This window comes from Punica granatum, chromosome 2 (genome assembly GCF_007655135.1).
Source record: "Punica granatum isolate Tunisia-2019 chromosome 2, ASM765513v2, whole genome shotgun sequence".
Taxonomy (NCBI): Eukaryota; Viridiplantae; Streptophyta; class Magnoliopsida; order Myrtales; family Lythraceae; genus Punica; species Punica granatum.
The window spans coordinates 27,675,428-27,699,484 of NC_045128.1; the positions used below are offsets into that span (position 1 = coordinate 27,675,428).

Below are 24,057 nucleotides of genomic sequence, written 5' to 3' on the forward strand. Positions count from 1 at the left end.
CCTTTCATTAAAAATTGACTAAGATGAATATATATAGACATAAAGTAATCCTAATCTGGTCATATCTCCTCCCATAGATAAGGAAATTAAAATCAAGAATATCGATAGAGATATGACATAATCTATAAAGATATAAAATCTAAATACCCCTAGAATATCTCTATGAGATTTAAACTTCAAACAAATCTGATGTTATCTTCTGTTGATCATCAACTATTCTAGAAACTTCCTCAAACACTTGCTGAATTTAGCCTTGTCCGGAATCTTCTATAACTTGAATCAAATTGATGGATTTTTGTTGATCACGTGATTCATGTCCAATGGGCCTCCACGAATTTGCTTGAGCCCGAACCTCTTGAATTAGGCCGTTGAGTTTATCTTTAAACTTCTTTGTTCGTGCTCGCGTAATCGGTCCAATTGGAACTTCAACTGGATCCCTTGAAGTCGTGCTACGATTTGCATCACTTAAGATCTCAAACATTTGTTGCCGAGATTTCGTTAGTATCCTCCGGCTCACGTGCCATACACTTCGAGGTAGACTGGAAAATATCAATAATAAGAACACAACACAAAGTAAGTCCTATATATGACCATCGATGTTATTGTCAATGAATATCTGCATACAAATAATATATTTAACTTTCCTCTGGTTCAACTTTTGATGTGGTAAGTATACAGAATGCAATCACTTGCTTGAATTTAGGTAAATGTTGAGATATATTTGAAAATTTGAATCTTACACGATATTATTTCTTTCCAAATCTGTCACCAGGAAAATCCAAAATATTCAACCAAGGAGATGATCAAGTGTGCATTTGTTGCCCCGTGGAAATCTAAGCCCCTAAATTTTAGTAAAGTAAATTCGCACTCAAGTCACGTGTTTGGAATCGATTTTTACCAATCCTAATCCATAAAACTCCTCCAGCAATCATTAATATGCTTTTGTTTGGTAACTAAACATAATTTTAGTCTGCTTCATTCTATTACATTTTTTTTAATTTAACAACCCAATTATTATTTTTTTAATATTTTTTCTTTAATTTAATAATAAAATTTCTCACGTACTTTTTTTAACCATGATTACAATTAATTTTTAATACTAAATTATCCCAACTATTCATTACTTTTTTTGTTTTTTTCTTCAATTTTATAATAAATTCTCTCGCCTGCTTTTTCTGCTTTTTCTTAACCATTATTACAATTAATTTTTTAATAATAAATTTATTCAACTACTTTTATCTTCATCCCGTAAAGTAAAATAAAGTATGATCCGTTACCAAACGCTACCTTTGCTTGTGATCAATTGGGTCAATTTATTATAATGGAGATTGAGAACACTAAGGGTGTGTTTGTTTCAACTTAATTAAATAAGTGTTTAAAAGTTAGTTACAAGTTAGCTATAAAAGAAAATGAATGTAAGAAAGAAAAGAAATATGAGAGATAAATATCTAAACTAATTAATTATTAAACAAAAAATCATTTAATGAAATAAGTATAAAATTTTAACTTAATGAAATAAGTCATTATTCATTTATTGGTGCTCTTTTATCTCTCACAGAAATTTTTTCATCCTTATTCATTTCTCTTTTCTTTCTATACATTTCTTCTCTTAACTAATTAAGTACTTAACTTTTATACATATAATTTATCAAACACCGCCCGAGACTTGAGCGACAAGTAATGAGTGGTTTGGGATATCTAAAACCTCCCTCCCAGAGCTCCCTCTTGCCAGTGCGTCCAGCTACGGGACGAATTAACCCAATTGACTTTAAACACGTGGCTCGAGTCTCAGTTTTCTTGATCTTCAATATAACAAATTAACTCAATCAATTAGAAGCTAAGCATACTGATGATTGCTTCTGCAGCGCTTATCGGCATTGGGATAGGTTGAAACCTAATCGATTCGGGACACGTGGCTTGAGTAAATATTTAATATACTAAAATTAAGATGTCTTATTTGATTTCACAAATCGATTTTAACTTTTAACTCTATTTCACTTATATTCAATTCAAAACACAATCATTACTTTTTTCACAACTATTCATTACTTTTTTTATAATTCAACAATATAATCATTAATTTCTCTCAACTATTAATTACTTTTTTCAAAATTCAACTATACAATTATTACTTTCTCTCAACTATTCTCATAATTCAACAACACAATCATTACAATCCAATTAAAATCAAAACTCAACTCTACTTAATTCTAAAACTAAACACACCAACTTTTTTACTGGGGTGAAAAAGCCTAGTCGATCATCTCCTTAGTTGCATATTTTGGATTTTTTTCACAGATTTGAAAAGAAAAAAAATATTGCATAAAATTTAAATTCTCGAAATCTCTCAAAATTTACCCTAATTCAAGCAAGTGATTGCATTCCATATAATTATCACATCAAAAGTTGAAATTGAGGAAAGATAAGTACATTATGGAGATATTCATCGACAACAACGTTGATGGTTATATATAAAACTTATTTTGTCTTATATTCTTATTAGTTATCCTCCATTCTACCTCGGAAAGAATGGCACATACGTGAGAACACTAACAAAATCTTGACAACAAATGTTTGAGATCTTAAAGAGAGGGCGCCGTTAAACTCAACATTTTCATTCTAAATAGAAATTCTTTTAGACAAACTGCAAAAAAATTGCTCGTTCTATCTTACTTGGTGAATCAAAGGCGAATTGTGATTTTTGAGGATAAGAAGGCGCACTCTCTTTGTTTATTTGTTGCTTGCAACTATATTGGCTGCTATTTTGTCCAATTGATATCTTATTTTCTTGCGTTCAACCCCACAAACCAGCCCCCTCCCCCCGGCGAAAGCTAAATAGAACTTGGCAAGCTAGAAAAATTGAAGACTTAATACTCAAATAGTGCTGCAAGCCACGCAGCCAAATAAATTTAGGGAGATAGAATTGAAAAATCAAAATCAATTTCGGTTGCAGCATAATGGAAATTGAAGAGAAGATAAGCTATAGAGTATGGTTGCTGGTAGAGCTTGGTGACAACAACCAGGAAGCACTTTATAAGGTAGTTTAAATTCTTCTCTATATCTTGATGAGTTGGGTGGAGCACAAGCTGACAGAAGATAGAGAAAAGTCGTTGAGGTCCTTGTATTGATTAACGTGGGAGGGGGGTTGGGTTTGGCCGAAAGGGTGGAGCACTAACAAGGCTGTCGTTAGAGACTCGAAGTCGAGACTCGAGAGAGCGAGAGAAAGTGTTGAGGAGCAGCTGATGGGGAACCGGATGGTGGTGTCAAAGCTGTCGACGTCGACGTTGGAATTTTTAGAGTGGAGGTGGAGGCAGGCATGCTTGAGCCGTGAGATGATTGTTCACTCGTTGGAAGAGTTAGGGTTCTGAATGTGAGAAGAAAGCAAAACACCAAAGATATAATGCATTTAACATTTGTAGTTTCTTGAGACAGTCATTTGCGACCTTCGACGTTTCAAGTGTTTTCCGTCATTGTGTTGGGTAGAAGTAATTAAGTGCATTTATTCATTAAATTAGCGTTATCTATTACGATGAGTATATGTTTAGAAAAGGATATGGGCCGTGAATACACTTAAAATGTGTTCGATTTTAGAGTTGAGTTGAGTTTTGATTTTAATTGATTTATAATAAATAGTGTGAAAAAGTGTGAAAAAGTAATAAATAGTTGAAAAAAAGTAATGATTGTATTGTTGAATTGTGGAAAATGTAATGAATAGTTGAGAAATTTATTTTTAAAAATTGAATTGAATGGTTAAAAAAATTGAAGAAAAATGAAAAAGTAATAATTGTATTGTTGACTTTTATTGTATAGTGATTAGAGTTAATGTTAGAGTTCAAATATTAAAATCAGATTGCGAAATCAAATGGGCCGTTAGAATCGGACCCGTGATTTAAATTTTCTGAACGAATAAGTTGTGTTTGTTCTAGTGGCCCACATATTATTAGGCTCAAATTGTATCGAGAGTTGTAAGTGAATTGAACCGTCACCATATATTTCAAATTTATTTGATTTTTTTTTACCCATTCCTTCTTCTTCCCTCCAACCTTCTCTGTTGATAGAAGGCGCTTTGAAACGTGCAACTTTGTCCCACAAACATCATCCACAAGATTTTGCTATTTATTTTTCTCGCCCTCAGGCACTCCTACAGCTCCCGTGCCCAAACTGAAAATTAGTCTTAGGTTTTCAGGCTGAAGGACAAGCGGCAAGTTGGCGGAGCATCTGACTACTTGGAAACGATAGCGGATATCCTTTTAAGTTCATACTACTTGTTTGTAAACATAAACTGTTCCTTCCATAGATCATGATTTGCTGCATGCATGTAGATCACTATTTTTAGTTTTTTTTTTTAAGGGTTTGATGGCTAGTAAAAGGAAAGCCACACCAAGCAACGAAGGTAGTAAGAGGCATAAAATTTATGAAAAACTAGCTGAAGATGACTTACCAAAAGAACCACTTGAAAAGGTTTTGTATCGTGATTATACATTTGTTTAAGATTACGTGAACAGGACCAACGTAATTACTATCTATTTATCCCACAAACTTTTTTTTTTTCAGTTGCTAAATTCTTCACTCGGCGATTTGGATAAATTGTTACATCTATTAAGAATTTTACCTATAGAGAAAATAAAGTATGTGAAGGGACTAGGATTTGATTGTCTCCTGAAAATTTGGGTAAAAATAGTTTAGAGAGACATGTTCTTATGGATGATAGACAGATTGATGCATATAACAATTGCTTCAATATAGACGGGCAACAGTTGAAATTCACTCCTAAGAATGTTTAGTCAATCCTAGGATTTATAGATGGAGGGTTGGTTATTGGATGCGAAGACAAAGATTATCTGTACGAGGACTAGATTAGGAAGTACTGTAAATTGACTTACCGTAGATGTCTTCGAGGTTGAGGCAACCAGATTTAGGAGAGAAAGAATTCAAGGAGATGTTTGTTTTGTTCGTGATGACGACAATTATTGCCCCCTACTGACACAGGGAAATAAGATAGGTCGTGGTTGCGTGTCATTAGAGACATCGATCTCACCCCTTAGATGAACTGGGCTACATTCTCCTTCAAACAATATCATATCTAGTATTATCAATTACAAAAAAACGGGGGAAAAATTATTCAAGGGATGTGATCCTTTCTTTATGGTGATCAGCCCTAACCAATCTATTTATTTTGTCTTAGATGTTGCTATACTAATTTCTTTTCAATGTGTTATGATAACACTGGTCATTGTAGATACTATTTTACGAATACATCTATAGCTATGGAGACGAGTTCTTAAGCATTAAGGGCGTACCTCTCATTGCAGAGTTAGATGATAAAAAGATGAGGGAGATGCATAAATTCACACTATCTGATGATATCGGAGGATACGACAGTAGAAACGATCATTAAGTAGCATTATCCAATTTTGCTTTTCTTGTTTATTATTATTACTCAATGGCATGCTGGTCTATGATATCATGATAATGTATTGATTACTGTTTTTTGTGTTGGCAGCTCAATATGAAGATACAGGCTGTGAGGAGGAAATACTCATGAAAATATAGTTGTCATGGAGAAGAACCTTGCGCGACGCCATCGAATCAACGCGTGTAGAATTTAAAAATTTACCGTCGTATTGGCCACATTAGTTAAGGTAAATGATGAGCTCGTACTTCAACCTAAAGGAAAATCATTATGTAATTCTTACAGTAATTGACAATTGAAAGTAAGCAAGTCAATCAAGAGAGGGTATAGCGCAGTGACGCACATCTCGTCTGATAATAACGAGGTCTCAGGAGGTTCGATCTCAATGGAATTACCTATGTTTCTTTTATTAGATATTTATGATTTATGATTTCTATTTTAATGTATTAGGCTCACGAGTCTTCCTTGTAACCGAAAAAAAAAGTAAGCAAGTAAATATCATAATAAATGAATAATCAGATTAAAAGGAAGAAAGACTCCACCATAATTTAAAATTCTCTTAATATTCCATAACGCACAAGTCAAGCTAAAAAAACGTGGGGGGGGGGGGGGGGGGGGGGGGGGGGGGGGGGGGCTCTAAGTTCAACACACATCAAGCGATATGCATCAGTGTTATCAGAACCGGTTGGAGCTTGAATCAATCAGGATGTGGATTCATGAGTTCTTGGGTTCAATCGCAGTTCGATGGATTAGACTGCAAGTTTAATAAAATATTAAATAAATACTTATATTTTTGTGAAAAAAATATGATAATTAATAAAACTTATATAATTGAAAAAAGTATAAGAATAATATAGACAAAGAAATATAAAAAATATCTTTTTACCATTAAATTGTGCTTAAATTGTGCACAAACAACATAAAAAAGGATCAATTCAGCAAAAAAAAAAGCAAAAAACATAAAAAAGGATCAGTTGTTTACTTGGTTAGTGCTTTAGTCATAAAACTTTAAAGTCAAAGGTTCAAGCTACACCTCACTTATCAATTTTTCTAATTTCTTATAAATAATAAGAACCATTGAACCGCTCGATTTTTAACTCATCATCTTTTTCTTAAAAGAGATGCCTTTCACATAGGATGCATTATGACAAGCAACTAAATCAAGGAAACTTATTTTATCCAAAAATCAAGCAAACTTAGATTATCTCCAATACAAGTCTCTCCCCAAGTCTCTGAAATAGGCTCTACGGCTGTCGCATAGGCTCTACGTCAAACAGTGACATACTAAGAAAAAAGAGATGCCACCACCCCATTTGCCGAGTTTAATATAATTATAATATTATATATAATTAATATATAATAATAATAATTTTAATTAATTATTAAAAATAAAAAAGAAATGGGAATAAATAAAATGAAGATGAGAGGATTTGAACCAAAGACCACTAGCTAAGGGGAGAGGAAGCCTTCCACCAACCCACTCTCGCAATTTGTCTTCTATAGCCTTTAAAATATGTTAGCAGTAAATTTCTTCTCTGTTTTTTTTTAAAAGAAAAAGAAAAGGGACAATAGTTGTCGCGTGGAGCCTACGGCTAACACTCGAGTGCGATCAAGTATCATCAGAAAATATCTGGGGCTGAAAGTATAAAATATAAAAGTATAGATAGTGAATTGTCATTATACAAAAAAATGGACGCGATTGTCTGAATTGAAATTCAATGACAGAATTATAGCCTAATATATATGTGTATGTATGAGTTAAATGCGTTTTGCTCCAAATTAGGGGGGTGCACGGGTACCCGGTATACTCGGAACTAGTTGGAACCTACCCGTTATGGTAGGGTCCGAGTAGCTCGTATTAAAAATAGGATAGGTTCCGGGTATTAAAATTAGGAATCGGTGAAAATCGGTATCGGTTCCGGTTTCGATTCCTGCTACAAGGTACTCGGAACCGGTTATTTATAATAAAAAAAAGAGAGGAAAGAGTAAAGTTACTATCTCCTCTAATAAATCAAAACAAAAGTACTTTGTTGTGTGTGATCGTATTATGAATGTTTAATTTTGTCGATGGATTGATAAGACATCATTTTTTTTGTTGTGGATTAATTTAAATCTTTGTTAATATTTTATTTGGCGTGATTACTGATTATGTATGTGATATTTTCGATTTTATTTAGCAAGACAAAAAAATTTACAGGTTCTAATAAGGTACTCGGAATCTGTGGTATAATACAAGTTCCGGGTAGGTTCCGATTCCAGGATTCAACAGGGTAGGGTTCGGTTCCAAAATCTTGGAATCTGTACCTTACAAGGTAGGGTCCGGGTATCGTAAAAAATACAGAGTATCCGGAACCGATCACCTCCACTCCAAATGATGAGATAGAATTGGGTTTACCCCCAACCTTTAAAATTTGGTAGAGTTCGACCTGACTTAACCTGATAATAAGCAAGTTGACTTCTGGACCACATTCCGGCCACATTTCTTGTTAAAACATTTCACATGCTGCTCACATGCAAATTTGGAGATGTAAAATTGTCATAAGAGAAGAAATTATCAAAACTTGAAATTTTGCATAAATTAGTGCACCTCTATCATCATCATCCGCCCATTCAGGGGACTCCAATGTTCGCAGATCACAATACCCGATTGTGTGATCAAGAATTAAGAAGGCTAGGTAGTTATTGGACCATTAGTTCACTAATGACTAAAACAAAACAAAAAAAGGGACAAAAGGGATGACTTCTCTCATCAAAGGGATAATTCTCAACCAGATTTCCGAGAGAGGGGGATGATATAGTGTAATAAAATAGAGGGTAAATTGCACTGGTGGTCCAAAATGTTTTACAAATGTTTCATTATGGTCCAAAAAGTTTTTTTCGCTACATGATGGTACAAAATGTTTCAAAGTTGTTTCATGATGGTACAAACCGTCAACTCGAGCTTGACGCCGTCAAGCCGACGCTGATGTGGCTACTACGTGTCACCTCCTTGCTAACGTGCCGAAAATTTTTAAATAATTCTAAAAATTTTAAAAATAATTTTAATATTAAATTAAAAATAATTTTATAAAATTACTTAAAATTATTTTTAAAAATAAAAAAAATTATTTAAATTTTTTTTCAAAATTTAAAATAATTTTTTTTATTTTTTTCAAAATTTTTACTCTTTTTTTGTATTTTTAAAATTATTTTTTGTATTTTTTTGGACTTTTTAAAATTTTATTTTCTCTTAAATGACGTGGCGCACTATGATTGGTTCCACGTAACAAAAGTGACACATAGGACGCGCCACGTCAGCAAAATGTTAACGACGTTAGAGCCAATTGACGGTTTGTACTATCATGAAACAACTTTGAAATATTTTGTACTATCATATAGTGAAAAAAACTTTTTGGACCATAATGAAACATTTGTAAAACATTTTGGACCACCAGTGCAATTTACCCTAAAATAAAACATCCATTGTTTCAGAGTGGATGTGAATAATTCAATTTCAGAGTTGCACCTTCATGTATGAGTACAAATTAAACAACAGGAGTACTGGGGATCATTCTAAGATCATAAAGGCATGCTATAGGACTAATGGAAATTTTATCGCCGTTAATTAGCTTACCCGACAGCAATGGCTTTTGCTTGATTGAACGTCCGAGCAAATCGAGCATTCATGGAATTACAATACCGAGCATTCCTTTCTTCTCTTGTTTCAATGACGATTAAGTGCCCTAATATTTGCAAAATTTCAGTTTTTGATAAATTATTCCCTTGTGACAATTTTTCCCCATCCAAACTGGAGTATGAGCCGCATGTGACATGTTTTGGCCGGAAATGTTGTCGGAATGTGGTCCAAGAGGCACCTTGCTTATTATTTGGTCAGGGGGCAAACTCACTTTCATCCCATAATTCGGGAGCAAAGTGAATTTAACTCTATATATAATCACTCAACCAAATAGGTACCTTGGAGACCATAATCAAGTGCATATATGATTTGTGTTTTTTTGGCCAGGCATTTATGATTTGTTATCTGATGCATAAATATGATCATATCCGAGATTCTCGTTCCTCCTCTGGTCATTATTCCAAGCAGAAAGAGTTATCAACGTTTCCGAAACAGTCCTATATCCATGGCCTATAGAATGATGAATGAATCTGGAAAGAGATAATATAGGAAGAGAATATCGACAAAAACGGAGAAATAGAATAATATGGAAGATATATTTAAAAATTCAAGTCAGATTCAACCGCGGACGCGGCTCAGCCGAAATTAAGCTCCCAGTTTGAAACTATTACTGGAACTATTTCGTGATCAGAGTGATATCGACATCCCAACGGAATTTATCTCAGCCTAACACTTACTGCCTCATCGGAAAAAAAATAAAAATAGTTCTGAAATTTCCTGACCTGGGTCTCTTCAGACCAATACAGTCCTCCGACCGGGAAAAATCAGTTCAAACAATTTCCAACCCTGAGTCGCTTCGCATGAATCGGACAATCCTCGGAGAGAGGGGCGTATTCGTGCGATCTCTTGGAAGAGGAGCCCCGGACACAGCAGACCGTTGGCTGTTCATGAGCAGTTGTACCCGCCGTCATGTCTAGGCCTTTCCCTTTCCCAGTGATCGCAGAGACATCATATCTACTTAGCCTGTTTCTCAGGTGAGCACGCAGAGCTACTAGTCTCTCAATTAGACATGATAACTCGGAATAATCCGCCTTATCATCGATCCGTGTTCTGCCAATGATGAGATCGCTGGCCCGTGGTGGGTTCCCAACGAGGTCCTCTCCAGCTGCCTCCCTCTCCATATTCTTCTTCTTTCGCTAACAAATGATAATATAGCTAAACCCTAACAATGATTATTGAAGGTAGCCTATGCATATTAGCCCATCTGGACTCAAATACCGGCAGATTTGATACGGATTGGAATAGGAAGGTAAAATGTATGTGGGACTTGCCAATTCCTAATATGTTATTCAATCTAGTTTCCCCTTTTTATATTAACGATAGATTCTTATCTCTTACCGAGGAGGTTAAAATGACTCTTGACCGACATAATGACGCCATCGCACAAAACGACTAGTTACCAAGGTGCTAGTGACAGACATGGCCGGGTTGCATACCTGGACTCCTCGGTTCGTTGGTAAACCTCGTATAACCATAAACTGACCAAAAACATAATTTTTTAGTGTAGGGAGGTGCAGAGGGGCAGACGAGATTTAAACACTGGATTCTTGGCAACGGACCAAAATCATTACCGTTAGGCCCCCGGTCCTGGCAATAGTTTCGCCCGATCACTCTATATTGGCTAGCAAACGAAGTCTCTAAAGCCAATATGAATAGGTAACTTTAGAAATTCAGCAAGTTCGAGGTGGTTTGACCCAACTTTTGAAATTCCAGAAAGCCCAAAAGCCTAGTAGGTTCTTGAAACTCCACCCGTGGCCCAACTTTGGAAATCCTCCTCCGCTAGAGAGTAGTACAGTGATTGTCTTGAATCGAAAATAGCAGCTCATAACGTACAGATAACTTACCATTAGAAGTGCATGTGAATACATGATCATGGAAAATAATTAATTTCCTATCGTATGGAAGACAAACCCAATGTCGATACATGGCATTACCATATGAAATATATTAATATTTTGAATCAGAATAATCAATGCCTTCACGTAGCTTCTTTCTAGAGTACTGCTATCAAGGAAATATATTATAGGCTTGTCTTCATATGGTTGTTAACATTTTCAGTAGCCAATGAGCCCCGATTTTAAAAAAGTGACATGGCTTGCGTTTACATAGTAAGTCATATTATGGAACTACGTACGCTGCTCGATTGACGATTTAGCCGGGTTCTGGATCTGCACTAATGACTTTGTTGTTAATTTGCCCAGACAACAATGAGGCCACTGGCAACTGGGTCGAGCCTTTTCCGCCTGGCTCAGGTGTTGACTCTTGACTGGATCACGGCATTGGCTCCGGGCATAGGTGATCATTTCTTATACATCATAACCGCTCGACCGATCTTGTTCTGATTGTCCAGGGTTCAAATGTTGAGTTTTCCCCTTCCATATGATACGCCATGCCTCTTTCCATGTCTTACAGGCGTTTTGATTGTCTCTATAAACAAGTAGAAATTTATCTGATAAATTGCAGAACTTACAGGCATTTTGATTGTCTCTACTTACACTAGCCCAAGAGATGATCATCATCAACCAAAAAATTACACAAAAAAAAAAATTCCATCTCTTTAATCAATTTTTAGCCGCTGTGGCTGCTTCCATTAGGCACAAGCTCCCTGAGCATTGCCACAACTTGGAGCATGTTAGGCCTCTTTGAAGGGAAGTCATCTACACACTGCAGAGTGATCTCTAGGTACCTCACCATCTCCTTCACCTCCTCGGCCTCGGCCTCGACATCCGCCGCCCCGTCTGCCCCCTTCCCAGTCCCTGCTAGCAGGTCCGGGTCGATCACCTCCATTTGCTTCCCCTCACGCACCTTCATTTTTACCCACCCGACAAGGTTCGTGTCCCCGAAGTCGTCCTTGTCGGTAGGCCGTTTGCCAGTCAGGAGCTCTAGGAGGACAACACCAAGGGAGTAGACGTCCCCCTTGGCAGTGCAGCGGAAGCTCTGGTAATATTCCGGGGGAACGTACCCGGGCGTGCCCGCCAGGGTGCTGACACTGAGGTGGGTGTCCAGCGCGCTTATTAGCCTGGCCATCCCGAAATCTGAGACTCGAGCTTCCATCTCATGGTCGAGGAGGACGTTGCTCGACTTCATGTCCCGGTGGATGATGTGAGGTATGCAGTTGTGGTGAAGGAAGCAGAGGCCCTTGGCAGCCCCCCTGGCAATCTTCTTCCGTGTCTCCCAAGTGAGGGCCCGCCGATCGTGGGGCTTCGACCTCCCATGTAGGACTTCATCAAGGCTCCCGTACTCCATGAACTCGTACACAAGCAGCCTCTCCTCCCCGACCTTGCAGTATCCGAGCAGGGGGACGAGGTTCCGGTGCTTGATCTTCCCCAAGGTCTCCATTTCTGCCATGAACTCCCGGTCCCCCTGGCAACTCAGCCTGATGAGCTTCTTGATCGCGACGCTTGACCCATCCTTGAGCGTGGCCTTGAAGACCTCCCCGAACCCACCACACCCGATCAGGGCCGCTGCTGAGAACCCGTCTGTCGCCTCAATGAGCTGCGAGAACTTGAGCTTCCTCAGCTGTCTTTGGAAGGTGGCTACATTGATGCTCAGCGGCTCCTTCTCCTTGTCGATCTTCCACGTCGTGGCAGCATGGGAAGCTTGCAAGCTATTGAGCATCTTAACTTCCTCAGCCTCCCTCCTTCGTACCCGCATTGCCACTGCCCACACAATCAGGATACAGATGGAAGCGACTGAAATGAGGATCCCCAAAACAATGCTGTTGGCCCACGAGGAAGTAGCCTGTTTCTTTCGTCCTCCTCGATCAGTCCCTGAAGTGGCATCTGCCGGAGTCTGGTCATTCTTGCACTCGGAGAGCGGGACCCCACAGAGTCCCGGGTTATTTTGGAACTGGGATGCTGGAAGGGTGCTAAGCTGCCCTCTCTGTGGGATCTGTCCCGTTAATTCATTGTATGATAGGTCAATCTGCACGAGGAACGACAAGTTCGAGAAGGAATCGGGGATCTGACCCTGCAGCCTATTATGCGACACGTCGAAGACGCCCAAGTCCTTTAGCTTCCCAAGCGACGAAGGGATCTCCCCAGAAAGCTGATTGTGAGACAATTCAAGAACCTGCAAAGCCACCATGTCGCCCATCTCATCAGGAATCTTTCCCCGAAGCTGATTGTATGAGAGGTCTAAGTATTCCAGTGTCTGATAGCTCGTAAACCGGCTCAGAATCGGGCCTGAGTACAGTCTCGTGAAGTCACAGCTCCTTAGAGTTGGGACCTGCAAGAGCCTCTCGGGTCTAATCCCGGCAAATTCCAACAAACCTCCGACTCCTTTGCAAGAATTGCCCACATTCCTAACGAAGACCAAAGTATTTCCTGCAAACATCCCGTTCGACGCCTTTGGCGCCCCGAGTTGCCTCCCGAGTCGGAGAGGTATTTTCCCAGTAAGCTTATTGCTGTTCAAATCCAGCCATATGAGGCTTCTGCAGTTTCCCAGCTCGGACGGTATCTCACCAGTGAGGCTGTTATTCCCAATTTGAAGAACTGCCAGTCTAGTTAAAAGACCGAACTCACGAGGAATTTGTCCGGTTAGCTCATTACTTGTCAGAGAAATCCACTCTAAGTTGCTCGCACTGAACAGCTGGACCGGAATTTCGCCAGTGAGATGGTTGTTGTTAAGAATAAGATTCTTGAGATTCTTACATTTGCCTAATTCTGGTGGAATTTTACCTTCGAGCCCGTTGAACCACGCGATCAGCTTCTCAAGATTCTCGAGCTGCCCGATTTCTGCAGGGATCTCGCCCACAAGGTCGTTGAGGCTGAAGTCGATCCTCTTCAGCTTTGAACACTTGGATATTTCTGGCGGGATCTTGCCAGAGATCAAATTGTCTGGGACGCGCAGCTCCTCGAGCGCGGCAGCCCCGGGGCATAAATCAGGCGGGATGACACCAGAGAACTTGTTTGAGCTAAAGTCGATTACCCTCAAGTTCTTACAGTGCGAGAGTGAAGCCGGAAATGGACCCGAGATCATGTTGTTGCTCAGTATTAAGTTCTCGAGTGACTGCAGGTTTTGCAGTAGCTGGCCAGGTAATGGGCCAGAGATGTTGTTGTTTGAGAGGTCGAGATCTTGGAGCCATGTGCAAGACGAGAACGTGACAGGAATCGGGCCCGAGAGGTTGTTGTACGAGAGAGTGAGCTCGCGTAGCGAGCTGCAGGCATTCCCGAGCTCTGGAGGAACCCAGCCTGTGATATTGTTATGAGACAGGTCAAGCCTCTGGAGGCTTGTGAGCTGCCCGAAGGACCTCGGAATCGGGCCCGAGAACAAGTTCGTGGCCAAGTTGAGTGACTGCAGATTGGTGCAGTTTGAGATTGCCACAGGCATACTACCGCCAATACGGTTCGCCGAGAGATCAAGCTGGAGGAGAGAGCACGAGCTCTGGATCCTCAGGCCCGAGATCGGCCCTGTCAGATTGTTGTACGAGATGTCGAGGGACTGGAGCTTGTCGGAGCCGGCGAAGAAGTTCTCTGGCAGCGGTCCAGTGAGGTTGTTGAATGAGAGGTTCACGTCCTCCAAGTTGGGGCACTTGGTGAAGAAGTTCTCCGGGAGAAGACCGACGAGCCCTGACAGTGATAGGTCGAGCTGTTTCAGCCCGTAAGGAAGCTGAAGCAGCGAGGTCGAATTGATGATGAAGGAATTAGAGGCGAGCTTCAGGACGGACAGCATGTCCAAGGATCCTAAAGGGTAGAAGGAGACGTGCCCGACAAGGTAGTTCCCACTGAGATCGAGCTGAGTGAGCCTGCCGAGTGAGCAGGTGACACCATTCCAAGAACAAAGGTCTCTGTTAATGTCCCAGTTGGACAGCACCCCGTTCGGGTCCTTCTGGACCATCTTCTTGAACAGGAGCAGCGCCTCCGCATCGGTCTTGATAGACGTCGACGAACAGACACTTGCTGACGAGACGAGGAATAGGCCGATGATGAGGAGGGTCACCAAGCCCATTGAAGAGGAAAGGGAACAGAGCTGAAACAGAGGAAGAGGAGGGAGAGGATCTCTGTTCACGGGGAGGGTGAGTGAGAGGGATATTGGACTATAAGAAAAAGGAGGAAGCTTTTGTTTCTTTTGTGTTTATGGACTGTCGTTTTTGCTTGAGAATTTTTGATAAAAGGAAGAAACGTGCGAGGGAATAAGAAAAGGGGCAAAAGAGAAGAAAAGCAGGGATTTTGGGGGATGTCATAGCAGGCACAGGGCAGGGGGGTGGTGGTGGTGGCGGTGGGTGTGTAATCATCATAAGGTCCGTCGAGGTCGGCCTCCTGAGATAGCGAACGATTATCATTATATATTTCAAAATTACTCTTTTCTCGATTATATTCTTGCATCGAAAAGACAATTATAAAAGAAATGACATATAAGCAAGACATGATGATTTTGATTGCATGAAAATTGTAACTGACCAGGCTTGCGGGCCGGCGATGAACAATCCTCGTAGATGAACTTTGATGGGAGCAAAGAGGGGTCATTTAGGAGGAAGGAAGAGGGGAATTTCGGTGAGGGGGATTGATTTTGACTTTCAGTCAAAAGGGAATGTGAGCCCGTGGGGTCCACAGACAGAGGTTCATGCTTGAGGATCTTTGCCTTTAGGAAGGGAAGTAGAAAATATTTGCAGAGTTTTGTGTTTGATCCTAGACAGAGATACACTCTCTGTTGTCAGTATTGTAAATGCAGAGGAGAATATCTATGCGTCTGTGTTCGGGTAACGCAGTAACACATATTCTTGTTCGATAACTAAAAAATTTTATGTTTTATAATTTTCACGGAATAACACTTTATTTTTATTAATTATTAAAAATTTTATTACATTGCATTAATTTTATAAATCTCTCTTATAAAAAAAAAAGTCTCCGTATCTTTAGGTTTTTGCTTTATTTCCTTTTATCTTGTTCCGCTTGTCTGCAGAATTATTAGCCCATTAACTAGAATCAAATTCTTCCCCTGTTAAAAATCTTCTGGGATCTGATGTTTGGACCTTGGCCCGGTTAACTTTTTTTTCTTGTTTTTCATCCTTTTTCTCGGCACGAGAAGTAGTCGATGGTTTATTTCATGACCAGATCATCTATACACCAGTAACGGATGTAAGCGTTTCAGTAATTAACGGTTGCTCGATCGAAGTTGTTTCTCCATTATGAGAGTCATTTGCAGAAAAGCCTCCGTTAGTCTCTATCTTATATAAGATTGAGCTTTTCCTACCGTCTGCCTATCTAGCTTGGAAAAAAAAAGCTTTTATACTTGTGTCTATCGATTATCCTTTAGTATCATCCACAAACTTTTTACTCTTTGTATGAATAGTGCACCGACTAAAGAAGTGCTGAAATATTTTTAGGGATCAGCTTAATTGAACTCCCATAAAATTTGTGTGGACTCACTACAGATTTTCTCGCAATCGGGCATAACTTTTTATTTTAGAAAAAATACTATTGTACAAGAAGTAACTCAAATATGGGAGGTCAAGATAACTGACCCAATTTATTACTACAGGCTTGGTGGTTTGATTATTCATTCATACAATTTAAAAATCTAGCGGAAACCTAACCATGTCCCCTAAGTTAGGGTTTCACGTACTTGAGAAGGGACTGAGATTTTTTTTCCCCTTCAAATGAAATGAGAAGATTATCCAATTGGGGGTGGGGAGTGGAGTGGGACCAGTTCTTGAAATTCGACGATATGGGGTGGGACGGGAATCAAACATAATGATGCAGGTCAATTTGTGTATCTCTTCATATATATCTCAACATATCTTCTTTCTTTGCCCAACGGAGAAATATGAAAAAAAATTAAATATTACAAGAGAATAGAACTGATAATTTTTTTATACGACCGAGCAGTTCCGTCAGTACGGGTTTTACGAGCAAGTTTGGAGAAATTCTTCCTTCTAGAATTTTTGCTTCCGCTTTTATCATATCGCTAAGTTTAGATCAAAAATTAGAACGGACCGATGGTATGAAATACAAATATTTGTTAGTGTTTTCCAGGAAAACACAAGGATATTTACATGTTATGGGGATTAAGAAAAAGATATAACGTGAAATGTGGGGCCGGGCCACACCAAGGAAGGGGAAAAATTAGCAAGCATCAATGATCAATCTCTGAGGTTAGTGGGGGCATATTATAGGGGAAGGGGGTGATGATGCCTTCCATTTGCCTTTCTTCCTTAACAAGCTGGACATATATATACATACATATATATATATAATATTTATATGTTTGATTTCTTGGACAGCCTTTCTCTGTATACTATTCCTGCTGCTTACTTATCTTCACCTTCTTCTTTTTTTCTTTTTTCTTTTTTCTGCCTCACGGTGTTCACTGTATCAAATCATCGCCTTAACGTGGAAAAAGATGGATTTATCAGCTGGTGTGTTCTGGGCCCTCCCTTTTCCAAATTAAATTCTGCTTTCATCAATTCAACATACATACATATATAACTTATCTTATGTATCTCTAAATAATTTTCAATGAAAAAGGAAATGCAAAGCTATCACGAAATCAGTTAGTTTCGGATTCCAGCATTGTTCATATCGCACACCTCGTTTCGTCTGATCCGGATTTTGCTCTAATATAATTTTGTATATGAGTGACGGTTTGCATATGTTTGGTGGTAAGATTCGGGGGATCTTAATTATGTCCGGAGAAGTGACTCTGAGGAGAGGAAAAGAAAAGTTCTATTTTGTTTATGAAGATTGAGGGTACCCTTTTGATGACAAATTTGCATTAATATAGCTAGATTCATTCGATTTAAATTTTTTAACAGAGAGTGGGTTCAACGTACTATCAACCGAGGTTGCCTCAAGTTAGCGTTGTCTGATGCAAATGGGGGGTCTGGTCGTACAATTTCGTAATATGAACGTCGGCCCAACCATTTAGATCGATGCACGCAGACATGCAAGATGGATTGACATTCACAGGTATGCATATAACATGGAACAAAATAAATACTAGGACCGATCGATTATTGTATTTAGTATGTAAATTGGACTTTGAGAAACGCTACCATTAAAAACATATTTTCCAATCTGTATTGCTTCTCCCAGAAATGCTTGGAGAGATCGATCCCTTTGTTTTCCGGATGATCTTAGGTGTTGAAACCGAATTACAAATTAAACAAGAAGGGAGTGGAAACTCCGATAATATCTTTTTGCAACAAGTGGTCTAAACCGTTAATAAGGGCATATTGATCCCTTTTGGTACTGCAGGTTTTTAGGAAAAATGAAGTACAATGGACTGTTGATGGGCATGCTTTTGACTAGGAAATGAGTATTTTCTCAACTTGTTTCTTTTCTTTGATGTGTAATTTCTAAGTTAGAATCCCTTCAAATCAATCATAAGCCTAATCATACATGTCTTTTACCTTATGGGCATTTGAAGCGGCTACCCAAAATTTTCTCCCAATTTCTGGATTATTATTTGCCGATGATATTTTGTATACTCTTGTGGTTAATAAACGTCAGATTTAATTTCTCATTTTTTAATAGCTGCATTTCTAATTCTATTTATTTATTTATTAAAATGTCACATAATCGACTACTGTGTAAAGATAAGTGGTCTTTCATATGAGATTATCGGTTACACTTTTCTCAATATTATCTTCAAACTCAACTATATATAGTTGTTCACAAAATGAAAAGTTCACTAGAAAAACCGAGTTCGAGTTGCTCAAATCGATATTGGTTTGACCTCAGGCAGAGAAGCTCAAAGCTCAATTCAGCTCAAGCTTGAGCTCAACAATCTCAATTGAGTTGAGACAAGAGCTCGACTCTGGTCGGCTACGCCCCTAGTTATACCCTTTTTTCCATATAATTTCATCGAGTTTCCAATATAATATTCATTTACAATTATAGCACGAGATGTGGAGGATTCCAGCTTAACAAATAGCAACAAATATTCATAAGTTGGATTTAATTATATTATAAAAATAAAATCTGCTAAAAGTGTAAATATAATATCTGCATTTCATTCTTCGAAACAATTATTAATGTAGAAGTTCCAACATGAATATATTTTAAAAGTAATTCTCCCATAAAAGGTAAAATACATTGTCCTTACCCAATAAAAGGTAAAATATACTGTTGGTCAACGTAACCCACGCATATTTATATAATTTATTTCTATGATTAATTTTTTATTTAAATATAATAAGATTAAAAGTTTTCATTTTTACTTGGGTCTTCATTTCAGAAATTTCAATATAATTGTGTTCATGTGATGTAACAATATGAATGTTATTAACAAATTAGATATTTATTAATTGACATGGTTCTTTTAATTTCTTACTTTTATTGTAATATTTAATCATTAAATTGAATATATATCATCAGATTTAACGTTTAGTTAAAAGAAATATATTAAATTGGACATGCTTATATGCTAACAGGTTTCTCATTTCTACTCATACATATGTGCTTAGATGGAGATATTTGATGTTCACGATTTATGGAATTCATATTTGTGGCAAAATACTTTTCAATGCATATCCCTGAAGAAGTGTGAGTCTCTCTATATATGTAGATATGAACTTAAGAATTATAATTCTCAATATATTTTGCACTAGTCTTATGTTAAAATGTGTCATCTGTTAGATATATGTTCTAACATACTACCCTCTTCATTCTTTTTCTGTTATTTATTCCTCTTCCCTCTATTCTCTCACATAAAACCAGCCCCTTTAAATTTTCTCAAAATTACATTTGCATCATATACGAGTAGTAAGCTGATTATTCACACAGGTAGTAGTTAGGAATATCGTAGCATTTAGTTATATTTTGTTTTTTTTTTGTATGCTCTCACAATTCCAAGTGATCGGACATTAAAAGTTATTATCCTCCTAACATATATTAATTAATGAATTTTTGAGTTGTTACTGCAACACCGAAAATAAGTATAATATAAGATGTTATCCACCAAAAAAAAAAGTATGATGAGATGTTTTCATCAATCCATACCATAAACATCGCCAATTATCATCCACAATATGAGGTAAGTCATAGGTAATAATACTACCTAGCTAGCAAAATTGAGCTTGTACATGTCATATTGGATTGGTGGAGTCCATGCGATGTGGCGAACTAATTTACGGCGTGCGAGGATTCCCTTAGAAGGTTGGGTTTATACTTCCATCATTTTATACCATTGTGCCCTGAAAAAGTGTGTTTTAATCTCTTTGTACAATATGGGCACTTTTGTAGCCTGGACAAAGAGTATGATATGATTTCTGATCTCTCCCTTAAAAATCCTAACGATCTAAAATTTTAAACCCTAAAATCCTGTTCATCAACGTTGCCTATGGTGGCACATTATGATGGCCAACATAAACCCGACCTGATATAGGGAAACCATGAATTAGTTCACCATTGCATGGATTCCCCAAGCTGATGACTGTACAAATTCAATTTTTCTACCTTTGGTATGGACGTTTTGAAAGTTGCCGGTGGAAGCTGCCTTCTAGATCTATATTTCTCGCAGCAGGGGGAGGGCCGTGGAACACACTATGAGCGTAGGGATGAGACAGAGTTAATAGCCTAGAGCTGGGCCCTAATGCAGCCATGAAGCTCGGGATTGATTACATCAAGTTGCAAGGAAATAACTCTATCGCCTCAAAGCTCTTACAACGAGCGGTCGATCGAGCCAATTTCATCAGCAATTACGGTGAGACGGGAAGCTGCTTCATGTTTATCACGCACTGCTAGGAAAATGTTGACTTGTCTATATGAGGCTTTGTACATGCTTGGTGACGAAGTTGCTGTACTTCCTTCGAACCTTTTTCGTATTCTAAGGCAATAATCTTCATGTGACCCTTCAATTGGATTGATGATATGTAAATTGTGATTAACGGGTGGACTCTTACATCAACTATATATCTGTTAGCTATTCTTCGATACTAAATATAATAGTGTAAAGGTCAATCATTGTTTCTCCACATTCCCTAATTCCCATTTTGCCCTTCAATTTGTCTTTTCATATTTTTATAATCCCCATTATACCCCTGCATCAAATTAGTGCTTCTCTTTTGCCCAAAGTTAATAATACCTCTTCGGCAAAATGAAAAACTGTCATAGTACCATTCCACTTTCCCGGAAAACGCAACAAGCGCCCCTTTGTAAAGCCTTTTTAATATTGCAGGTTATTACAGGATATTATGGGGTTGTTTGATTTTATGAAATGATTTTAGAATTATGATTTTGATTTTAACTCTACCCACTAAACAACAAAAATACGCGTTTCCCAAGTCAAATTTATAATATCATTTCATTTGTCTTTTTCCACAATCAAAATCAAAATTACTTTAACTCTGAAACCAAACGCCCCCTATGCCTTTCCCATGCATAGTTTCCCATTTTTATTTTTTACTCATCCAAAAAGGTTTCCATTTTTTTTTTCCTGTGGTTAGTTTCCATCTTTTCTTCGAGTAGTTAAGTGATGGGAGAAAACACGCAACTCATCCGAGCCTTGACCGTCACCCCATGCCTGCCAGCCTGCCACTCCATCGTCAACCGTGAATGCCGGCGTGGCACTTCGGCGTCGATGTCACTGCCAGCCTGCCACAGGTGCAGCCTCACCCACAGCCGTCGTGGCAGGAATCGATCCACTACTGGTTGGGTTTGCATTGAAGAGAGAAAGAGCCAGGAGAGAGATTCACCGGAAACTAAATATCACTATACTGCGCGCTCATATGTATGTACATATTTCTGACCGAAAATGGTAGGGTGAGAGAATTTGTGATATTTTTTTATCATTTATCACACATCATTTGGATGACAGTTTTTTGCTAGGAGATATATAATGTATGAATATGAGCATCGTTTCGCTGTCGTAAATCTTTTAGTTTTCATTGTTTTGTAGGCCAGATTCTTCAAAGCGAATGGTGCAGACAAGGCACCGGAGTATCTTGCAGCAATCGCTACCGGCATGGTTGTGGTGGCCGAAATTGAACCACCGCCGCCCAGTGGATCTCTGTCCTTGGCTCTCTCTCTCTCTTTTCGATTCTCACTTTCCCGAGCTGGGTGGATACATTTGCGCCACCACAGCCACGTAAGAGGTCGGGATTGCATTTGAACCGCTGTTGAAATTGACGATGCAGTGCCGGGCTTGTGGATGATCATGAATTGTTTTTCTTCTGACTTTTCCTTCGGCGATTTTCTTTTACCATTTCTTTTTTATTTTTTTATCCTTTTCTTTTAATTATTTATTACTTATTTTTCTTCTTATATGGCAGTTAATTGAGAGGGACTATCCAAGAAAATTCTTCAGGAGTATTTCAATTAAAAAAAAAACAAAGAAAAAAATTGTTTAGGGAGTAAGTTAAGAGGCCTCAACATCATAATAACGGTGTGAAAGAAGAACAAGCTATTACCAGTGTCCCCAAAATATTATAATAACTAACTTTCTCTTAAAAAAGAGAATATTATAATTCGGCAAGAACGTGTTCGTTCATGATTCTATCTTGCCAAATATTTGTTCTTCTTTTTCTTTTCTTTTTTTTTTTAATTTTATTGTTACAATATTATCTTCTGAAAAACAATACATTTAATTTATTTATATTTAATGGGGATTTTTACTCTTCAAGTTCAGGGCCGCATATCTCTCCTCCTCAAGATGAGATTGAAAATATTTTCTGTATATGGTAATAAGGAATATATTGGAAAAAAAAATGGAAAATGGAGCGGGGTGGGTTATTGCCTTTGGATGGTTTAATTGAGAGAAAGAGGAGGATAAAGTGAGAAGACGGACAGGAGAGAGTGAAAATAGGGTTAGTGATGGTTATTTGTTACTAATTTACTATTATAATTTTAATTTAGTAGTCCATTAATTAAAACAATATAATGCTAAGGCAAATTTGGGAAGGAAAATGTGAGACCAGAGCCAAATCTTTGGCTTTATAAAATATATAGATATATAGATAGTATAGATTCTATGAATAATTATAAAATTTAATATATTACGAATAACTACGAAATTTTCAAAAATAGATATATACTGCTCTTGGTGCAGTAGATAAGAATAGACTACCACATTTTGATTGAAAATGTAGATGACACATACATATATATAGATGGCTTGATAATTCATTAATCACAATCACATGTAATATAAGAGAATAAATTTGAATTCTTATTACACAAATATATGGTGCTCCGCGTGCAATCACATGCCAGCTTAGTAAAAACATATATAAGAGTGTGAAGCTCATACTTGTGTTTCTCGATTTTTTTTCATAATTTCCATTTTACCTTCAATGCATCTAGACAATTATCATAATTCCTATTTTTTCCAATCGATTAATCGGGGCATCTCATAAACTATGATAAGTCCATTCAATGTATATAGACATACTTTACACTTATACCTTTTAATTATAATAAAATATGACCGTTCCTAATGGTGTCTATTGGGAAGAAAAAAATATGCCTTGTATTAACCCATAAATATGAAAAAATATTTTTTTTATCGTGTTGCATTTTGCTAACCTACTATTACCAATTAAAGAAAAATTTTGGTATTACATCTCCCGGAATTACAAGAGTAATATCTCTCTCATAAAGGAAAATATTTGGTATTACTTATTAACTTCCTTACCTAATATATATTGCTTTTTTGTCTTTTAATTTTAAATTTAATAGTTTATGTTATGCAACTAACTCATTTGTGCTTTCCAAAAACTCACATGCTCGAACAATCTTTTATAGTTTTTCTTCAATCGACTACCCTATTAAAAAAAATACATAGGTTATTCATACATTTTCACAAGTCAAGCTCCTTATTGCGACTCCTTAAAAATAAAAAAAAAAGTAATAGTAATCTAAATCCTCTATATAAATTAGTTTAAAAAAATACATTTTATTCTCCACTAGATTATCCCGCCACTACGGTCGTACCTTTTCGGAAAAAATCAACCAAACTCCATTTTTGCCCATCCAACCCCGACCCCTCTGTTTTAACCCCTGCATCTATAGGGGCAGTCACCTTATTT

General features: G+C 37.7%; 2 protein-coding genes across 3 annotated transcripts; one reads left to right on the forward strand and one right to left on the reverse strand.

The window, feature by feature from the left end:
- Positions 1-11,441: 11,441 nt before the first annotated feature.
- On the reverse strand, positions 11,442-15,268 carry LOC116196758 (serine/threonine-protein kinase BRI1-like 2). The gene has a single exon (XM_031526638.1). The coding sequence runs from the start codon at positions 15,036-15,038 to the stop codon at positions 11,658-11,660; it is 3,381 nt and encodes a 1,126-aa protein (XP_031382498.1). The 5' UTR covers positions 15,039-15,268; the 3' UTR covers positions 11,442-11,657.
- A 6,215-nt stretch (positions 15,269-21,483) lies between these two features.
- LOC116197426 lies at positions 21,484-22,711 on the forward strand. Of its 2 annotated transcripts, none has more exons than XR_004155037.1 (2): positions 21,484-21,788; positions 21,930-22,711. XR_004155037.1 is itself a non-coding variant. In XM_031527571.1 (2 exons), the coding sequence occupies exons 1-2, from the start codon at positions 21,507-21,509 to the stop codon at positions 22,140-22,142; spliced, it is 468 nt and encodes a 155-aa protein (XP_031383431.1). In that variant the 5' UTR covers positions 21,484-21,506; the 3' UTR covers positions 22,143-22,711. The 2 variants fall into 2 exon arrangements, 1 of the variants encoding a protein (XP_031383431.1); XM_031527571.1 differs by having other exon boundaries at positions 21,484-21,761.
- Positions 22,712-24,057: the final 1,346 nt, after the last annotated feature.